Raw genomic sequence first — 22,343 nt, 5'->3', positions numbered from 1 at the left:
TTTCAATGAGGGAGAAGGATTTTAACAAGATGATTGAACCTTTTTTGTTGAAAAACAATACTAGACACAAATTATTATTTAAAGTAAAGTATATATATCTTAAAAAAATGTCTGGAGGGGGTCTTTAGGCATAAACCTTGAGCCTGAACTTTGAGCCTAAATATGCCTTATTTGCTTCAAAAATGCCGGACACTTCCCATAATGCAGCTAGACGGCATCTTTCATTAAACTCTACCTTCCTGGTAAATGCTCATGTCTGCTAAACTCAACAAGTCTCACTTTGTAACGGAGGCATTTTGATATAAATTTATAGTCTCTAAACCCACGACAGAAGAGATTAACAATTATTTTCACTTCCTACGATTAGTTAACTGATCTTGATGTGTAAAATCACTGGAGTACCACTTTAAAATATACTTTTAGCATAAAAAAGTGAAGCAAATGTCTGTGAGAGGAAGCTTTGCCATCTGAAGGACACAGAAGTGAATATCCAAGCAAGCATTAAACAACTTCAGTGTCTAGTAGGAAATTATACATACTTTAATGCCCATATAATATGTTTATTTTCCAATCAAGTAAAACATTTAAGACATATTTAAAAATCCAATCCAAGATTCACAGAAATAAAAAAGGCAGTACACTTATATTGGGGCTAAAATAATGAGTGATATGCACATAGAAGAACATTTTTCCCCATTCAAAAGCAATCAGTGCTTGGCTCTTGACATACTCCAGAAAAAGAGAGCACAGAAGACTCCCTCTGGCCACAATGTAGAGAGTAAAAACATAAACATGAGAAATGTGAGGTTTATTAGTCAATACAAGGAGGTATCTGCACTTAACTGCCTTGGTTGGATTTCTAGGTCCTCAAAGGTCCAATTTCCAGAATGATTTCATGTACATAACCATAATATGAATCCAGCATGATACAGTTCAGTTTAAAAAAAAAAAAAAAAACATCATAAATGATCATCTCCTAGAATACATTGTTTTATCCAGTCAAGGCAAAGAACAGAGCAGCCAACAAAGGCAGCAGTTGAGGTATGTGAACTTCAGTCCGTCTGCAGTCATCTCCTCAACAGCCACATGAGGGAGCAGTGAGATTGACTGCTGAGGTTTCCCCATCAGGGATCATGGCATAGTACATCCTGTCTGTCTCCTTTGTTATTAAGGATAATTCAGGGTTTTTTTGTCTTCATTATATGAATGTAACATTCACGTGACTCTTGGGTTTTTGAGTAGTCTTTGAGCCAGGCGTTTTAGCAGTTATCTTCTTGTAAGTATCTGAAAATGTAGACACTGCTAACACACTTGATGAAATCCAAATTTAGTGATTTTGAACCCTTCAGATAAACTGAATGGCAACAATGTAACAGTTGGGACTGGTATCAGTCTTCTTATCTAACTCTCAGCCAGAAATGAATAAGCTATTTCCCAAAATGTCTTAACTATTCCTTTAAAACAAGGCTGTTTTTCTTAACATATGGAGATTCATGGTTTTCAACTGATAGTGACAAAATCAGCCCATTTTTAAGTATAGTTGTATAAAAGTTTCCACAGAGCTAAACCATGCAAATGCAGTTTCAGGTTCTTCTCTTAAAGTGAGGTAAAAGAGACCAAAAGCATGAATTATCCTTTCAATACAGCTCTACACAAGTCCATATTTTATGAAATAAAAAGATTAAAACAACAGGTTATTCTGATTTATCCTGGTTTCTCCATAAATATCACAATCATGAGGTCATGTGACATGATACAATCTTCTCTACAAAGCCTTTGAACAATGCATAATGCCACATGGCAGGTAAATGCCTCTTTATCAGATATTTCATTTCTCCTTTACCGCCACTGTGGGGCAGAAATGCACCAGTGTCAATTCTCAGATTGGTTTAAATTTCTAATGAAGGAGCCACAGTGTAGATCTTTCTTTATTTCTTGGTGTATTCTGTGGCAGCACATTGCATCTGAGAATATCATGTTCCCTTTTCTAGGCCTGAGCCTTCTGCTGAGATACAACTGGTACATTCAGGATCACAAATGTTCAGGTCTTGGTCTTAAAACCTTATTCAGCATTTTTCATGATTGCTTCTGTTGTCTCATGTTTGCATGATTTAAAACTCATGACAAGTGAGAAACTAACTTACTTAACTATACCATCCTATAATTTGTAAATCCTACAATAACCATTTGATTATTACTCCCTCTCTCTTTTACAGTCACTTGTGCTGTACGTGAGGGTTTCTTGGCTCTGTCGAATACTGAACAGGACAATAAACAAGAGATCAATCAGTAGTTACATTGATTGGAAGAAAATATAAAGCTACTAATAAACAATAATATCACTATATTTTACCGTGATCGTTTATTTTGTTCATAACTGGCATAAACAAGCATTCAGTTCCACATGTAGGCCCACTGCAACGTAGTAATTCTCTCAGCTGAGTGTGAACTGTAACACTGTGGTCATATGCAAAATCAATCTTTAATCTCATGAGTTAGTTTTAGTTTTTTTTTTTAAAAAAAAGGTACTGATAACAATATTCATCTTCATAAAAAAAAATTAAAAGACGTCTATTCAATGTCACCATTAGTACAAAATCTACTGATTTCATGTTAACTGATCACAATGCCACTCTAAACTGCAAATGCAGTCTGCAACAAAAGGGACATCATCTCCAAACCACACGACTTTTGATTATCTGAGGCTGTAAAAATGGCTGACAAAGGCCGTTAACATGGAGCCCAAAAAGAGGAAAATATCTATTTGGTAATAGGGTCAGACAAACAAAACAGAGAGATAGGCACTCCTTGTGCGAAGTACAATCCTATTTTTTTTCCACCATAAGCCCATCATATCAAGTGGTTACAAAAATGGTTATGATAAAATACTTACAAACTAAAAACAACATTCCATGTCTGTTCAAAATGTGTTCACACGGAAATGTAAAATATTTCATATTTAACATGTCTATATTAGCTTGCCCAACAAACTGAGGTAAACTCACTGGCTGTCTGCAGCTACGTGGTGAGTGTATACTGACAAACACAGAGCTGGCAAAAAAAAAAATTCACCCTGGATGTGTGAGACAAATACGCCTGTTCTGAAAAAAACCTGCGTAAAAACCTTGAAAAGGGCTTTGATTGTAAGATATATTTGGAGTCACGAGTGACGAGCCGTTTCAGGGCTGATTCGTTGAAAATGCCATGTGACTCTAGTGCGACGACGAGTGGCAATTGAATCAACAAACAACTGCATGGAGGAGGTAGAGGGGGCCTGGGAGGAGGTAAGGAGTTTGTGGAGGAACAGCGCATATGAGGTAGGCTTTTGCTGTAAACAAAAAAAGAGAATTTTTGCAGTAAAAAGGAAAAAAAAGTAACTCATCAAATCTGGGAAGGAAGACCAGGAAGTCTGTGGCAACACTAGGGAACTTCTCACACAACACCTCAGTACAACAGAGACCTACAGTTAATCATACAAGCTCATCAAAAAATATACAAAACAAAAAGAAATGCACAACTATGTATAACTCAAGAGGTAGTTGCTAATATCAGTACATGAATCGGTTACATACTGTATGTCTCTTCACCATTGCTTAACAGAGTTTGTTCAGTCAGTCAGTGGATGATTCCCAAAAGAATAAAATACACTTTTTTGGTTAATTCCCTGAGAACAGTTCATCATCCTGAGAGGAATTGTGTGTAAAAATGTAAAAATACATCATACAAAAAGATGTTGTTTCCATAGAGATTTGAGCATGGGCTGTGCTCCTTGTGTGGTTTGGTCATTCACTTTTTTTTTTTTCTTTTTTTTTTCTTCTTTTTTGTACTCTGTCATGCTGCATTGTTGAGATTTGATTTTTAACGCACGCACACATTCAAAAAGCTGTACATAAAAAAACAACCGCAGTGTTGCGCTTTCAGCAATAAGTCCCTCTTACTATGAAAGCAAGCACTTCAGCAAACTTTTAAATGCCTTCAAAAAAATAAAGCCAAACTCTTCGGTATAGAAATATACCAAAAAAAGTTGGTTGTCTACTTTAGAGCTTTAAAAACACACGAGCTAGTTTGATATCAACATACAAAGTTATTTGATTTGTCAGAACATTAAGATACAACTCCAAAGCGACCCGACGTGAACTTTGTGAGGAGTCAACTTCAGATAAGCTCTTTTCACATTCAATATGGTCAGAGAAGAGTTGTTAGGTCACAAATAAGTGCCACTAAAGCCATGCTTGGGATTCAAGTTATACCAAAAGCAGCACTCTTTCTCTCTCTCTCTCTCTCTCCCTCTCTCTCTCTCTCTCTTTCTCTCTCTCTCTCTCTCTCTTCAGTGAGTCTGAAGCAGCAGCAGCAGCAGTGACGGCGTCTCATTCCCAAAGAGGAGTGAGCGTTACCTGGCTGGTGCTAACTAACAAATGGTAGGCACAGATGGAAGAGGAACAGGTGGTCGGATCTTACTGTAACACAGCTGGGAGAGCAAACAGCTTGATGTTCTGCGACATTCATTTCCAAGAGGAAGAATTGGTGAGGTATTAAGTAGAGCAGCTGTGATGACACTGTAATGGTCTGATACTACACCTATAATTAAAAAAAAAAAAAAAGGTGACTCTTTGTGCTGTGTCAGAGGTGACGGCTGACTGTTTGAATTAGTGAATAAAGAAGAAGGTGTGGAAGAAAATGACAAAATCAGTTTGATTTGTCATGGATGAACAGTTAAATAGAGAGAGAGCTATAATTTTCTTTTTCACACAAGTATCCCATGCTATATACAGGGCTATTCACCTATGTCAGAGCTAATTCCTTATATATGCATTACTTAAAGTTAATAGAATTTCAATTATATCTTGTGACTTTACATATATATTAATGACTTATACTATGATTTATAAACTGTAATGTTATTTTCAACTAATTATGCAACCACCAAAAGTGGAAGTCTCTAATGCTAATAGTCCACTGAAGTAACGACTCATTACCTTGAATCTAAACTATGACCTAGCTGGATAATACGATGTGTTATCTAAGGCGTGTCTATCTATGATAATAGGAAACTGAGAGGGTAATAGTGTTGACTCGCACCCCCGAAGGAGAGGTGCTCCAGTCTTTTGCTTTCTTTCCGAGCGTGTGCAACACACACACATACAAACACACACTTTCTTTCTCTCTCTCAGTCTTGCACGTGCATGCACAAACACACATGCTCGCTCTCTGAAGCGACAATCACTTGGTCCGGTCTATTTCATGTATGAGAGAGGTATGTAGTGGACTTGAGTGTTTCAAGATAATAGAGAATGTATTTAGCAGCTCGTCGTCTGGCTTTATGGATTCCAGAGGGAATCAATAGTTTCCCTACAGATCTTTAGAAGCCGAGCTGACAATCCTTACGGGTCTGGATTATCGCTTAGAGGGTGTTGAGCTTTTAAAAGTCTTTGTCTAATCCTTCTTAAAATGAGCTACCGTGTGTGCTAAAAGGATGCATCATGATTTTTTTTGGAATGATTAGGCCTACAGGAGATACATTTGTGGCGACAACATCTGTAAGGAAAAAAAAGCATTCAAAACGGCCAACACTTAGGTCCAGGGGGAAAAAAAACAGAAGGAAGAAAAAAAAAAAATCAAGCCAAGATTCATACCATGTTGTTTCACTCTTGAGCTGCACTGATTTGAAACAAGAAAAACAGTCATTCCCTGCAGTCACCATTCCTGCTGTGGCTGCCATAGCTGCACCAGATGACTGCAAGTCAGTCACACACATTCACGCACGTCCGTACCCCATTGATCGTTGCCATAGCTGCGCTGGTTAGACAAAAAAAAACAAAAAAACAAATAAAATAAAAGTAAAGAAATTAAGACCTCCCATTTTTTTCACAGGTGTGAGGTAGATGAGGGGGGGGGGGCTTCAGGAATCCTTGATTGAGGGGAGACATGAGGGTCAGGGGTTAGCGGTGAAAGCTTCACCTCTATGGGCTGTTTCAGGATTTCCTCCACCTCTGGGTACGGGGGCCGCGGTGTGTGTGGGGCTCCTCGGGGGAGGAGGAGGAGCCTTCCAGGGGAGATGAGCTAGAGCGCTCCTCCTCCTCTGGGGGACAGAGGTAGGGCCCGGTCCCTGGGCTGGAGGCCGAGGTAGACGCATGTTGGTCCTGAGAGCCTGTGGCAGGCGCCAGCGCCTTGTGGGGACACTGAGCCACCATGTGCGTGATGCTCTGGCAGTAGTGGCATTTCTTTGGCTGGGGGGGCAGGCCACACTCCTTGGCATGGTGATCCAGACCTCCACAGTTATAACAGCTGCAGAAGATGGAAGAGACATTGAACAAAACAGAGAATACATTAGATGATGAGAGAAATATACAAAATCAAATGTACTCCTTTCACATTACTCCTTTGCTTCATGCACCAAAGGACATACATTCAAAGTTTGAAGACAGTTTTTAGTTTTACAATTTACCTGCTATATTCATTGAATACGATACATAACTCTATTAAGAAAAAAAGACCACATTGTGTGGTATTCCAACCACTGCAGAGCTGCTCTAACTAGGACTCACCACTAGATGGGAGTATGACACACGATATTGCTCTGGATCAAACATGAGTGTCAGTCTGTGCAACCTGAATTATGTTATTACATTTGAGAAGAATCAAGAAGGGTGCTGAAAGAGTAATAATGAAAAAAGTGAAGGCAAAGCAACCCAAAATTTCTTCCTGCCAGGATGTCACCAACTGTTCTGGCACAATATCCAAACATGTGGACATTTTCTTCTATTTTATTTGACGCTCACTGTCCTAAACAAGTTCAGGGTTCAGTGTCTAATTTCATTGTTGGTCTGCTGTGCAATGCTTAACACACCTCAGTTTAGAACAGGTGACACATCACAGTATAAGACATTGCAGCATCACATGCTGCATGTAATTGAAGGATGTGGCTTGACAACTTTTTTGACAAGACACGGTTCAACAGCGGCGGTATCACGTTATCATGAAATGATGGTTCACCACTTAGGTAACTGTTATTCTAAAATGAGATCGATCTGACAGAAGGGTAACACAAAAGAATGACCGCAGTGAACTGCTTATCTGTCAAATGTCAATGCTGTCACTAAGAAGACAAATCACAGGCTTTTCTAAGGAAAGCTGAGCAGAGAGTCTGTTTCAGTTCTCAGCAACAGGAGCTGAATTATCTCCACATTCTCATACAATTGAAAAGAACATCCTTGGGGATTGAATTAAACAGAGAAATACACTGGACCCAGGTTCATGTTTCTTATGAATCATGAACATTTTTTTATGCTTTTCTTACAGTGTTACCTGGGTAAAATCTATTAAATGTACTGAAGGCAGATTTTACAGTACTATGCTATTAGCAAGTTCATAGAACTAAAAGTAGATACATATCATATATTAAAAACATTTCAATGGTGTAATTTTAATGAATTTATGCTGCTTTTCAAAAGAGTCATAACCATATAACAATATCTATTGAAAAAATGGTGTGACATAAGTCTACTGTAGACTTAAAGGTATATTTGACCTGTTTGTTACATTAGAAATTCATTCACAATTTCTAAATTCAATTCCTCTTAACTTCTTTGTATGTTTTACATCATGCGTTGGTTCAATGGTTTAATCTCAGCTAAACTGATTCAAAGGTTTTAAAATATGGAGATTTCAACATTTACAGAAAACTATTCAGAGTCATAAATGCAATTAAATTCTTCTTAGCAACAAGAATTTAATGTGTGATCAAGAATCATCAACAAAAGGACTATTCTTAGGCACTTGTGCTCTTCAGCAGTGCCAAAGAAGTTGTCGTGTCAATCACTTTTAACTTTGTTTTAGAATAATTTGCTTTGTCTTTTAGAAAGCAGTGTTTTTGGCAACAAAGCGATGACAGGTGAGTGCTAGAGAAATAAATCATATTTCTTCAAACATTCTTCAACAGCCAGTGATGGAGACCTGGCTCATCTGCTCGTTAGTGCACTGCCTTCATAATTAATGTCTGTAGTTATAATTTCCATAACAGCTGAATTATCTTCTTACAGCGAACACCTTCAGAGAGATGTGATGAGAGAATGTAAAGGATAGACTGAACAATCCTTGGTTGCATAGCAGAGTAACCAACAGGGGTCAGAGCAGCGTAACTGCCACAGGGGCTGCTCACACTGAGCTCTCACAGAGATCTACCTGCCATCTCTGAATCCAATACTGCCAACTTGCTACCACCTTAGTAGAAGGTAGAGACACTTGACCTAAAACTGGATCAATTATCCCAAATAAACTGAATTATTCAGCCGTGTAAAACTATCAGGGAGCTTCCTCACACAGATACGGTTTCCTCCTTTCTTAGAAAAGCTTTTCTTTTCATACCGGAAAAAAACTGGATGGCAGCAGGTTGTTCTACTAAGGAAGCTGTGATGCAGCTTGTTTGTGAAGGAGGAAGCAACATAAAGAGTGGTGGAGCTACACGCTAATGTAAATGCAATCTTGTAGTCATGCGGATATTGTGTATATTTTTGACTGTTATGCACCACAACGCCAAAGCAAATTCCTCGTTTGTGCAAACCTACTTGGCAAAAAACCTGATTCTGATTGCGACATGATGCCTTCCTACAACAGATACCGTATACACTCGGCTCAGCCTCGCAGGGTTCGCTATACATCAAATGAAGGCAATCTTTGTCAGCAGGAGGAGAGGGAATGCAACCTCCTCTGCTTAAACCACCAGGCGTTTTCAAGGAGCTCCATATGGCTCCCTCTGACAGATTTTTTAGCAAAGCACCCTTCAGGATTTTACTGAGGACAAAACAATTGATTGAGCTACAGCCGCATTGAAATGCATATAAGCCCAATACATCCCTGCGCTAATGCCGTTTCTAATGTAAAAGCTGGCAAATTGATTTAAAATAGCGGCAATGGCAGGCAAAGTGCCCTATTCAGTTCCTTAGTATGGTTCACAATAACCATAGCAACAGGCATGTACTCGGGCAGATTGAATAGATTTAATCTATAATTTCAGCCCACCACTGCGGCGAGATGACCATATAACATATGTCTGCTTCTACTATAGTGCAGAGCTGCTTTCTGGATGCAAGCCACCAACACCCACACACATTCAGGTTTTGTTAAATGAAACCTGGACTAATGAGATATGCATGAATTATTACATTCCTGCAAACACAAAGAACACAAAATAATCCTTTTTTAAAATTCTCATCTATCTCGATTTCAGTGTATTTACCGGTCTCCCTTTGGTTTGCGTTTCTGGAGTGGGACCTTCCCTTTTGGTCTCCTCTCGCTGCCTGCACAGGGTCCCCCACCAGGTCCGGTCACCCGCAGGGACTCCAGGCCCTTAGAGGACTTCTTATAGGTGAACTCCACCTGCTCACCCTCCTTTAAGCTGCGGAAGCCCTCCATCACCAGTTTGCTCTGTTGGGAGAAAAAAAAAAGCAATAATCCATTTAACAGTGGAAGATGCTTAATGCGCACAACACACATGGATCTATACATACTGTCAGGTGAAAAAAAAGATTTAAGTTAACGCCAATGTTACTTGAATTTGCTCTCATTATAACTAATTTCATTTGATTGATGAGAAGATACAATCTATATAACAAGAATTCTGATGGGGTATGTATGTGTGACTTTTATAGGAGCACAATTAAGTGTAACACAGCAGTAAGACAATTCATATCCAAGTCATTTAAATTATTTTAGACATCCAAATGTCCTTGAATTATGTTGAATCATTGGGATCCAACTGAAAGCAATTCAAATATCTCCAATGTGTCATTTTTAAACGCTTTAAATACACAACTATGGAGTTGTGCTTTATCTTTACCTGTTCTACAGCGCAGTAAATAGATAAAGACTGTGTGTGCATAAATGACAGGCTTCACCAGGCAAGTGAAAGGTAAGAGACTGTCTGTCTTGAGCAATTAAGGTAATCTTTCAAAGACTCAATTTAAACTCTCACTTCTACTTTCTGTCCGCACAGCAGAAAGCTTAGCATTAATGTTATGTAAGTCCACACCCATCAGAGTAGATTTAACACTTAAATATTGAACAGTTGCCCAAGAGCATTATTGTGTCTGTGAGTGAACAAACAGCTTTCCAATCAACACTTTTCATCTCCAATATGACTGTTAGAGAAAAATCAACCCTTATTATCAGTGGGAAGTTTACTGAGGGGGGGCCTGCACACACTGCTGCATGCGGCAAACACAACGTCCAGTAGCACATCAAGACATCATTTCAAACATGGTGGATTGACTGTATGTGATTTGCACCAACTGCCGTGACAGTCTGTGCACAGAGGGACTTATCTCACACAGAGCATCCATGCTGTACTCCCTTTATCTACTTTTTGCAGAGGCACCACTTCCTATTCGTTCTGTGTGTGTATGTGAGGGGGGGGGGGGGGGGAGCATGTCGCACCCATGCAATCATTCTCTCTCAGCACATCCTCCATCCATCTTATCTACATGATCAGAATTATTGATGTCGTTACTACATAACCACTGGACAATGATTTATGTCTTGTTGATCACGCAGAGCAGACAGCTGATAGGCTGTATCTGTGACCTTCATGAATTGCAGCGAGCCCCGCAGAACTCGGCATAGGTAAACACACACACCCACATGAGCATGCAGTGTGCAGAGCCTACTACCTACTATACATCGAGGCCTATAAATAACACACAGGCTATCTGTAAATGCAGTGCATGCTGTAAAGACAGATCTGTAGGAGACAGAGGAGGAGAAAGGAACGAATGATGGGAGGGAATCAAATGTGAAACTATAGAGGAAGGAGAGAAAATGTGCTCAGCAGCCTTTTTCTATAACATCCGTGTCAACAACTGCTGCAGTTACAGGAAGCAAAGGATGCTGTATAGCTGATCTATTTGTAGATATAAATGAATGTGTAGGAGAAAGAAAAAAAAAAGAGAAGAGAGAATATATAAAACTCCAAGAAGAGGAGGGAGAGAAAAGTGACAAGAGACGTGTGGATTAATTACAAACTAAGAATAGAGTTTGAACACATTTGAATACATTAAAAGTAGTTTATGATTTCTTATATGTTTCAGTAAAAATATGTGAAGAAGTCTCAGATTATGTGTGAGGTTTTAAACTTTGTTTGATGCAGTTTTTAAAGTGTAATTTGTGATAAAAATCGATACAAGAATTTACAGTGTAAAATAAAATAACTACTTTCCTCCATTAGTTCACATTTTAAAATTCAATTGAGAATACCACAACACTGAACGAGGTGCTTCAACACTCACTTGGTTATCAATTTATTTTATTTATAGATATATTTGTTTTATTCATATTTAGAACGTAAAAATGTAGAATAGGCCAAGACCTTTCTGACACAAAAAATCTTTTGTGAATACAAAAAACATAAGTTTGTGTTAAATAAACCGGTTTTCGTTTTGTTTTTATCATTTCCTACGATACAATTTCAGAAAAGTTCTTTTTGACAATTTTAAACATTTTAGACTGTTTTTAATTTAACTTTATACTTTGACTTTATACCTAAAAGTTTTTGTATGACAGCCAAACTAAAAAGATAAAAACTTTCCATTAAAAAATGTCCACAATAAGTTTAAAAGATCTTAATATAATATATTCTCGTTGCTCACATGTTATTTTGGATTTTGTAGCTAAGAATGAAATATACAGTATTCACTGATAGACTTATTTTAATTAATTTTAAAGTAATGTGTAAAATTGGAATATGTTTGGATATTTATTTCCTACAACAGTAGAATAGAATAGTTATTCCAGAGATATCACAAGATCAAATAATACAGTCACAAGGAGCACATTTTGCTGAAAACAGACTTAATTTTAAAAGTGAAATAAATTACATTTATTCACCAAAAAACCTAATATAGAACAACTTTCCCTTGTGCTCTCTCTCTCTGAAGCTACCCTTCCTCCTTATTTACACATTCTACATATTTTATGAGTAAAGCAAAAACACACATATTGAGATATTTAGTCCAAGTAATTTGCCAAACATGAATTTATTCTGTTCTCTCTCAGATGTGCTTTCTGATTCTCTCCCTCCTGCTAGTGAGGGTTACAGCCAAGGCCAACTCGCTGCTTGTCGATTGCTGATGGAGGACTGGTACATTTTGGGTAATCAGGTATCGAATATGGCTTTGAGGAAAGGACGAGGCTCAGGGAATAGAACTGAGTGAAAGCAAAGATTCTGCACAACAGATGTAAGAAGGGGGGACGATGAGGTGAGTCACAAACGGAGCGTGGGACTTTATGTAACTGATTTGGATCAATCTCCTGCGCCTGTGCTCCAATAATGACAAATTACAAGATTCAACACTCGATCGTTTTTTTAATGCATCTATCAAAACTGCCAGGACGTGCATATGCCTGACCTGGCTTTCTATTTCTTCAAAATAACCAACCAAGGAGCCTGAGGCAACTTCAACCCTGCTCATTCAAATTAAATACCAATTACGATTACCATCACTAGACCATCCAAATGACTGAAAGGCATTCCTGCAGCAGAAATCAGTAGAAAGAAAATAAAAATGAGCCCATCCCCCACAAAACAGAATGTATTCTGAATAATGATGAATAATCATCGACTGGTCTCGAGACTGTGTGGCACATGAGCCCTTCCTGTTCCTCTCCTGTCTGCAGTGCACAGGCAGCTCGTCTCTCCAGGTCAAAGTTGAGTGGTTTGTCTCAGCACCCTACCCCCCCCCCCCCCCTATCCAACCCCCTCAATGCCCACAATGCACCAGTGAGGAAACCACACAACCCCTTTTGTTCTGCAGAAATGCAGGAAAACACACACACACACACACACAAATACACGTCTCCTCCATATAGAATGTGGTGTGTAATTTTTTTTTGCTATCACACACTCGTGCCCTCCTGTCTCAGATGAGTTTCATTTCAGTTTCTGAAGCAACAGCTCAGTCTCTCCACAATTACGTAATAAAACACAGCATGTGGATATACATGTGTGTGTGTGTGTGCGCCTCTGTGCTGGTGCATGCATGTGTCAGTGTGTGTGTGAAAAAAAAAAAAAAAAGAAAACTTCACAAATCAGAACCTGTAACCCGAGTCCCCTCCTCTCAAGTGACCTGGCGGGTGTCCTGACCCGTTTCAGTTTACGCACAGAGGTCAGGAAAGGGCACGGCCGGGGAGAGGGAACGAGAGAACGTCAGAGAGAAAGAGAGAGAGGGAGAGCACAAAATGGAGGAGTGGCCTGGAGCAGGGGGGTGTGTGGGGAGGGAGGTGGGAGGTGGTGGTGGTGGTGGTGGTGGAGCAGGGAGGGTGTTTGGAGGAGGGGGGAGGTTTCATGGAAATGCCTCCAGCGCATTCTGTTCAGCTCCAATGGAGGAGCAACTCCTGATCAGTGGCTGGACTTGGGGGGAGCCCAGGAACAAAACCCCCATTTGATCAGGAGCCCCACAGGTCAGCAGCAGAAATCCGGGGGTCAGTGGTATAACCATCGCAGCACCACCCCCTGCCTGACTGGAGGACCACACCAGCACTCTACACTTTAACTGAGAGCCACCGGCAGCTACTGTCATCCTAAAAAAATGGATACCAACATATTTTAAACCGGCTATTATGCTTATGAGCTTCTTATATGTAATAAATATCTTCATATAGCTCAGCATGTGTGTAACTGCGTGTGCATGCGTGTGTGTAGGAAGGAGCCAGCGATCAATACGGACTCTAGCATCCTGGATAGAAATAGCCCTCCTTTTCATCAGCCGGGGCCCTCGTCATCACCAGGCCCAGCAATCAATACAGGAAGCTGTAACGTGAGGGGATGGGGAAGCAGAGAGGAGACCCACACCATCCTCCCTCCACCTTCCAGCCTCTCTCTCCGTGGCGACCACCAGCTATGGAATGGCTAATTACGGGATGCTTTAAATCAGAGGTGGCCCACGCGGAGTCATGCGTTGTTTTTGTGTTCGTATGAAGAGGAAGGGGGTGTGTGTGTGTGTGTGTGTGTAGGGGTGAGCGTGAAGGGAGATGGCGGTCACCATGTGGCGTGGTGCCATTAAGTAGCTTTTTACACACAGGAAATGCTAAGTGGACAAAGCTGGGCCAGATCAGCTCAGATGGACATAACCCAACAGGATGCATATAAACCAAAGAAGAAAGAGGAGAGAGAAAGAGCAAGAAAGCTAGATGAAGGAGGGAAGAAAAGAAAAAAAACACACACACGCACACGCAAACACGCTGGGCGAAAACCACCAACAGAGCCGGCCTTATGACGCTGACACCCCAGCCTTCCTCAACACGTTGTCATTAGTGGCCCTGACCCTTGAACCCTTCCCAACCCCCATCAAACACTTAAAAGCCTTCATGTTTCCCCTGCCTCAAATTAACAACATGCAACACCCGCGATTATGAGTGGGGCAAATATTTGATCTGAGGGAGGAAGCACTAGATCATCTTGCTACATTTATCAGCATGAGAGGGGAAATGAACCTCGCTGAGGTGAGTGGTGATAAAACACACAGCCTGCTAATAACAGCACCCATTCAAAACAGAACCACCGTCACAAAGGATAACTTCTTTTTTTACAAAAATGATTTAGTTAGATTTAGTTTAGTATTAACACCACATCCACTAATGGCTAATATTGGACACATATATATATATATACATATATACATATATACATATATATATATATATACATATATACATACATATATATATATATATATATATATATATATATATATATATATATATATATATATATATATATATATATATATATATAAACTGGTTGCGAAATAAAAAAGGTTGTTACTAAATTTTTAAAAAATTTGTTACATTTTTTGATACTATGCCATAGTTTCACAAAAATAGCATTGTCACACATCTTTTCATATTATTAACTGCCTTTGTCTTACTTGAAGCTGTATAAGAAATATTATAATTACACATGGTTTAAATTAAAATAATTATCTAATTGATTTTGTTCCAGTTGATTACATTTGCAAAGACCAGATCCAGCAGCTTCTGTTTTTCTCTTTTGGCTCTAAACTCAACCATCTTAGTAAATGATACTCATAATATGTCGAACATGACAGAAGTGAGATTATGGTTATTAGCTGAATTGCTTGCTTATGACATTGCTATTAGAAAAAAATTGCTTTGGACATTTTCATTGCTAATCTTTACACATTATCTTCTCATTATATGAGTCCTATATTTAGTGGCAACTGTGATCTTCTTTTAAGAAAAGTTTATTTCCCTCTTTCTCTGCCCTTTCAAACAGAATTTGACTACGGATGATCTCAGTTTCAAACATTACTGATGTATTTCAAACACTGCTTGAGACCAAAAGAATCTCTCCAAAAGTAAACTCTTAACATATTTTTATACATGTGCTTTTCCATTTCCTATTTATCTACATATTCTATTTAAATTTTAGTGTTTTTCTTTATCTTTTAGAGCTGAAACAATTAGTAAGTTTTAAGATTTTTCAAGCAAAACATGTCAAACACTTGCTGGTTCCAGCTGCAAAAATGTGAGAATTTGATTTTGATTTTCTTTACTGAATATATTTAGGTTGAAAACTGTTGGTCACATTAAAAAGAGCAATTTGAAAATCATCTTGGGCTTTAACAAGGAGCATTTTTAACCATTATCTGACATTTTATAGACCAAATGATTAATCAAGACATTAATATGAAGATAATGAAATAGTTACTATTTGCTGCACTGTTACATTTGTAACCATACATGTCTGTTAAAGATGCAAGATCAAAAAATGTCTCTATTCTGCTAAGTAACAAAACCTCTTTCAAAGACATATTTACTGAATATGTTTGCATTAGCTTTGATTCATGTATTATTTTTGCATGTTTCCATCTTTTAACATTTCATTAAATTAAATGAAATATCAGCAGCAAAGCACTGGACTCTCTTTTTTGTATTTCAGGTGAATTGCAACTTGTTATTAGCCCTGCTCTGCTTTCTACTCCACCACCTTTCCAATTACCAATCATCTCCGCTGTATGTGGCCAGCTCCTCAAAAGGAAGTCACATGACTACTCTTTCTTCTTCTTTTGCGTTTTTTGATGTGCAGAAGAGAAGGGTGGGTTGGTGGAGGGGTGTGGAGGGTTGTGGAGGGTTGAGGGTGGAGGAGGAGGGGGGGTGGGTGGTGGGGGGGGCGGGAGGGGGGATAGTGTGGCTGCAGGAGAGACAAAGCCTGATACTGGCTATCTGGAGGCAGAGATGGGTGGGGCCTGCATGCCAAACGGTGACACGGACCAGAGGTTAATCTCACTAGGGGCCCACTTTAACCTCGCTACACAAAACACACGCTCTCTAGCGCGTGCGTGCACACACACACACACACACACACACACACTCAAAACCTAAAACATCTTACAAACGGTTCACATGTAGACATCAACAACCTGAGCGTAAAGTAAGAAACACACACACACACACACACACACACACACACACACACATGGGCTCCATAAATTGAACACACACTCTGGAGGTTTCAGGAGAATAGCAGCAGCAGCAAACTGTTCAACATTTCAAACTGATTACTGACAAAGGGCAAGCAGCCCCCCACCTCGCCACCACACACCCCTTCACCCCACCCAACCCTCCTGCCTTTTTGTCTTTAAAGAAATTCCTCTTTTTAAAGAATGCACGAGGAGAGAGCACCCCCCGTGTCCCAGCAGGAACTCACACACACACACACACACACACACTCACACACATTTACACACAGAGAAACACAGGTAGAAAATGGGGTTGACAAACAGAGATAATGAAATTGTCTGTGTGTAGAATCAGTAAGAGGCACAGAAGGTGAAGAAGCTTAATTACGCTCTCACTCTCTCTCTCTCTCTCACACACACACACACACACACACCTTCCAAAAGGAAGTGATCAGATAGGAGCCCTGATGAAGAGGCCTCCCAGGAAGAGAACTCGTGGTCGGGCGGGGACCCTCTGGCTGACTCACACACACTCTCACCCTCCCTCTCTTACCTCCTGCTCCTCCACTCACTCGTCTTTTTCCAACCTCTCGCTCATGTTTTCCTCCTCGACTACCACTGGCTAACCCGCCCTCCAACACCACCACCCCTTCCCCCCCTACCCCCACCCCCCCCCCCCTCCCGCAACCCTCCGCCACCCCCACCCCACACTTATTTTTCCCACATCCCTCCTCTTTCCCTCCCCTAGGAAAACTCCTCCTCTCTCTCTCCCCCCCCCCCCCTCTCTCTCTCCAGGCTTCTCCTGTCCTCATGCTCCCTCTTCCCCTCCCCATCATTCTTACCTCTGCCTCTCTCTCTTTATCGTGCATTTAGGGTCAGTGTGCAGAAATAAATTTGCAACCTTTATACTGTGTTGTTTTTTTTTTTCTTGTATCATAAATGCTGAAAATATTGCACGACCTTTGTGTCAAGCCAAACACTTTCTCTCAACAGTAAAATCCTGCTCTTTATGCAGGTGTACTTGTTGGCGTCTCATTGATTGGAATATTTGTATCCAAAGAGAAATATTCTTACTTTCAGACTCATTACAAACGATTAGAGCTGCAATTAGTCAATTTATCGATGAGTCCATCAACTGAAAATTAACTGCCAATTATTTTGATAATTGTTTCATCGTTTTGAGTCATTTTTTAGGAAAAAATTGTCCAGATTCCAGCTTCTCAAATGTGACTATTTTATGATTTATTTAGTCCTCTATGACAGTAAACTGAATATCTTTGGGGTTGTGGACTGTTGGTCAGGATAAAAGCAGACATTTAAGGATGTCACCTTGAGCTTTGGGAAACAGTGATGGACATTTTTCACCATTTTCTGACATTTTATAGACCAAATGACTAATCTAGTAATGGAGAAAATAATCGACAGATTAATCGATAATGGATATAACTGTTACTCGCAGCCCTTCAAAATACACATTTCAAATATTGTACCCACATACAGCTATGATAACCAACCAAACTTATAATTTGACGCTGAACACCTCATAAACACCTAGAAGCAGCATCAGTATCTCATAAGTGGCTTCAGGCTGCCAGCAGAGACAGAGAGGAAGAAGCAATCGCAGAAAATGAGCGACTGATTTAATAAGAGTGTAAGATGAAGGCAAATAGTTGCAAATGAATGGGGAGTTTTGCATTCGATATGACAACGTGCTTTATGAATGCACACTGTCTGCTCTTTATGCTAAATGACACTTGCATTATTGTAAAAACATAGCTGGAAACACTGGGGGGGGGGGGGAAATGCATAAGTATAATCATATGATTCACTGTATGCTAGTCAACTGTCTATAAGGTTATTTTTATTTTAATGTGTATATTTTAAACAAGTACAAATGTGACTAGCTCTGTATAATTTAAGAAAATCATTATCCATCATTATCCACTATGCAGAGAGTGACAGTTATTAATGGCAATGATATTTTCAACACTACACTGTGTTATAACCGAAATATATAGACAGAGACTTTCAAACCACATCATGGACTTAATAAAATCTTCCCACAGATAAGCCACCAGTCTGTCCTGTCCTTTACTTACAAAATGCTGAGACAGAAAGTGTTTATTTGACTTCTGTTCAGCTCTTTCTGCTGTTTCCCAGACTAGACTTTTCCTCTAGCTGAGCTGATCCACTTCTAAACATATCTGGCCAGCAGGGAAATCAGGAGCCTGGAGTATGTACCATGCAGCGCATTCGGTCGATTGAAGCCACAATATGAGAGTATCAATCAAAAACTGATAACGCAATGCTGCAATATGCACTTTCCTGAGCTTCTCCACATTTTCAAATATTCACAGCAGCACTAGCAAAAACTGTCTCCACACACATATAAAGATAGAAGAATAAAAAGAATGTGCATTATCTAATGTATACATAATGTACATCCATGCTGTGAGTATAGAGACAGATGGAGGAAAGGTCAACATGTTGTTTAGAGCTGCAACAATTATTTCATTATTGATTCATCTGTTGGTTGTTTTCTCCATTAATCGATTAGTTGTTCGGTCTATAAAATGTCCGAAAATTGAGAAAAACGTTGATCACCGCTTCATAAAGCCCGAGATGCAACCCAAAATGTTTTGTTTAGTTGCAACCAACAATCCACAACCCAAAAATATTCAGTTAACTGTCACAGAAGACAAAAGAAATCAGAAAATATTCACATTTAAGAAGCTGAAACCAGAGAATTTGGGCATTTTTGTCTTTAAAAAAAAATGATTCAAAACGATAAATTGATTATCAAAAATTATCAAAAAATAGCCAACTAATCGTTGCCGCTCTAATATTGTTTAAACATAATTCACTCAAAATGTGAAAGTTTTATCACCTACAGTAGTTCAGTGCAGAATTAAAATGATTTTATAAGTAACACCTGAACTGAAATAATTGTTTACTGTCAGTATATCAAAAAATTAACTTTATCTCTGTCAAGATTAATAACACATTTAATAATGAACAAACTCTGTAAATGAAGGGTGATTTAAAATATATAAAAACTAAATAAGGTGAGGTGAATGCAGCACAAAACATGAAAGCAAAGCAGCAACATTCAATACTTCATTTCATCACTACAACACTGGTAAACAACAAATAGGCTGAAAAACCATCAAATCATATTTAAGCCAGACTCAGTGCTCCCACTTTCTGTTTTTACACACACAGACAACTTTTTACATTCATGCTTTTGTGAAATCATTATTTATGTTTTCAACACTCCTAGGCCGTCTGATACTGATCAGTTCAGCCATCTTTTCTTTTTTTTTTATTCACAACTACATCCCTGTTGACATCTGACCCCTAATGTTCTCCCCCCCACCCTTCCCACCAGTTCAGCACAACATCCCGTGACTCCACAATATAGACACCTCCAGGAGAGGGTGTCCAATGAAATAGTGAAAAAATGCCTCTCCTCATCCTCATGTCGTTCCTCCCCGAGTATTTTAAAGCCACTTTAAAGGCCCGTAAAAAAAGGACGATTTAACATGGGGAGGAAAGAGGAAGGCAGGACTTTGACTGCTCTTTGTTTGCTGCAGAATAAGTCGGGGGAAAAAGGCCTCTGAAATGAACTGCATGCACACTAAATCAACTGTACATGCGGTAGAAAACAGGTCATGGCTCCACGTCACAAGTGAGAGTAAAAACAAAAAGGATGTTGTATGTTTCAAATGAGTCAAAATGCAGCTTCCCAACCAGAACATAACCCCGTATGAGTGTGCACAGTTTGGCTTTTTTTTTTTTTTAAAAAAAACCCTGCTTTCCGACATGTTAGCTGGCTGGATATCAACCAAGCTCTGCTGTCCATTAGGGCCAAGTGTGAAACTAACCGTGTCATAGGCACACGACATTTCTTCCCTTCCCTTTACAGTGCAAGAGGGAAGCAAAGGGAGGGGAAAACTGGACGCATGTGGCTCAAAGAGGAAACTTAACGTGTTTTTTTTTCTCTCTCTCTCTCTCTCTCTCTTCAAGCCCGTGGGCAACGTGTGATTACACAGTAACATGTTGGCCAATGCAAAACATCCGGATGATACAATGTAACTACCGACTGGTGCCCTGAGAAGAAATAAAAGGGGGCCTGCGGTCATCAGGATGGGATTGGAAGAGACAGTGAAATTGTTGTTCTGTTTTTGAAAAGGGGAGGGGAGAAAAAAGTAATCAATCATTCGTCGCTTTTGCACGTTTTTCAAAATGCGAATGAGGCCGATGCGCACCACATCAGTCGGCTACAAAGCAGATGTTTATTCCACGGTGGTTGGTTTTTTGTTTTTGTTTTCTTTTTGTTTTTTTTTTCTTTGGGTTTTTTTCTTTTTTTTGCGACAACTTACTTGGTGGACGAAAACATCCAGAGGGGGGTCGACGGGGCTCCCTTCGCTGCTGGTCATTGAGATAAATCCAAAGCCCATCCGGACGTTGAACCATTTGCAGAAGCCCGATCCCGACAGGATCTGAGGTCGAGTCCGGTCCTCCTGCTCGGTGGACTTGGCGGGGTCTTCTCCGCCACCTTTACCCGGCCCTCCTGAAACAACGGGCACACAAGAAGCAGTTAGAACATTTTACAGACTCGGAGATACACCGCAGGATGGCTACTCCACTGCGCGCATACCGGTTTATATAAGTTTAATGGGCTCAGTTGCGTAAAAAAAAAAAAAAAACTTCTTCAAGAAGCGTGGGGGGAATCCCCTCCACTTGCAAATACAGGCTGTGTGAAGTTCAGGGCCGGTAGAAATTCCCTATACTACTATTTTCGACATCTCATAAAGCGAGCAGGGGCGCATGGTGCTGTGATCCGGTGTGCACCAACGCCAACATTCCCCCAAAAAAGTTGTTTGTTACTCCATGACAGATGATTCGTGCACAGGCATGCTCAGTCGGTGTAACTTGTGGAGGATTTTTTCTCGTGCATCTACAGCCCCGCTCTCAATGTGGAGTTGTCGGCTATAGGAACCAAAAGGCAGGTGTACACATGGTTCCTCGAGCTTTACCAGTGGGCAGAATAGCATATAGGCTCTAACAATGCATACATCTTAATGCAGCGAAACATGGTTAGATCTGGTTTGCTCAGCAAGGGGCGGTTCGGGTCGTTTTTAAAGGTTTGGAACAATAATCACGTTGCACCTTGCCACCCCCCCTCCCTCCCCGAGCGAGCAGATAGTGGAGGGAGAAAAAAATAAGAGCAGAAAATAGAAAATAATTGCAGAATAACCTTCGGCCATGTTTCCCCGCGGACCCTCTGCGCCCAAGTTGCAATAGAGAAGCTTCCTCTGCGAAAACGGGCTGCGGTAGTCACCATTAATCCGACATCCTCGATCCCATCGGTCACCAATTTAGCTCGCATGGTACGGCGTGCTTTCTGCCTTTTGATATTTTTGTCATGTCTCTCTCTCTTCCCTTCAATCCTTTCCTCACTCACACCACCTCTGTACTGCTCTCCCTCTCTCTGTCTCTCTCTCCCTCTCCCTCTCTCTCTCTCTCTCTCTCTCTCCCTCTCTCTCTCTCTCTCTCCTTCGCTCTCATTCGCTCTCGAGCTGGCTGTGCCCGTTCCCGTAGTGAAACACGTGACTTTGTCAATTACATGCTTTCTCGCTGCTAATTTCTGCCCTGCGATCTCTGGGAAGAGGGGAATCGGACTCGCAACCGTCCGCAGGCACCTTCACCTCGAGTTGTCTGATTATATATAAAAAAAAAAAAGTATAAGCCTACACTGAGCCAGTAACATACAGTTACAACTTTACTGCTTGTTCTGTGTTTTGTTGAGGCGAGGAATACTGTATCATAAGTGGTTGGTGTAGCCACATGAGGCTATTATACTCTGAGATT

The 22,343-nt window shown here is 40.1% G+C and overlaps 1 protein-coding gene across 1 annotated transcript; it reads right to left on the bottom strand.

Moving 5' to 3' along the window:
- Nucleotides 1–568: 568 nt before the first annotated feature.
- On the bottom strand, nucleotides 569–21,928 carry lin28b (lin-28 homolog B (C. elegans)). The gene is made up of 4 exons (XM_042389627.1): nucleotides 21,730–21,928; nucleotides 20,852–21,042; nucleotides 9,236–9,423; nucleotides 569–6,285 (listed from the first exon to the last, which is right to left on the bottom strand). The coding sequence occupies exons 1-4, from the start codon at nucleotides 21,737–21,739 to the stop codon at nucleotides 5,973–5,975; spliced, it is 702 nt and encodes a 233-aa protein (XP_042245561.1). The 5' UTR covers nucleotides 21,740–21,928; the 3' UTR covers nucleotides 569–5,972.
- Between the last annotated feature and the right edge of the window lie 415 nt (nucleotides 21,929–22,343).

The sequence above is a fragment of the Thunnus maccoyii genome, chromosome 17 (assembly GCF_910596095.1).
Source record: "Thunnus maccoyii chromosome 17, fThuMac1.1, whole genome shotgun sequence".
Classification (NCBI taxonomy): domain Eukaryota; kingdom Metazoa; phylum Chordata; class Actinopteri; order Scombriformes; family Scombridae; genus Thunnus; species Thunnus maccoyii.
This window is presented reverse-complemented; position numbering and strand designations above follow the sequence as displayed.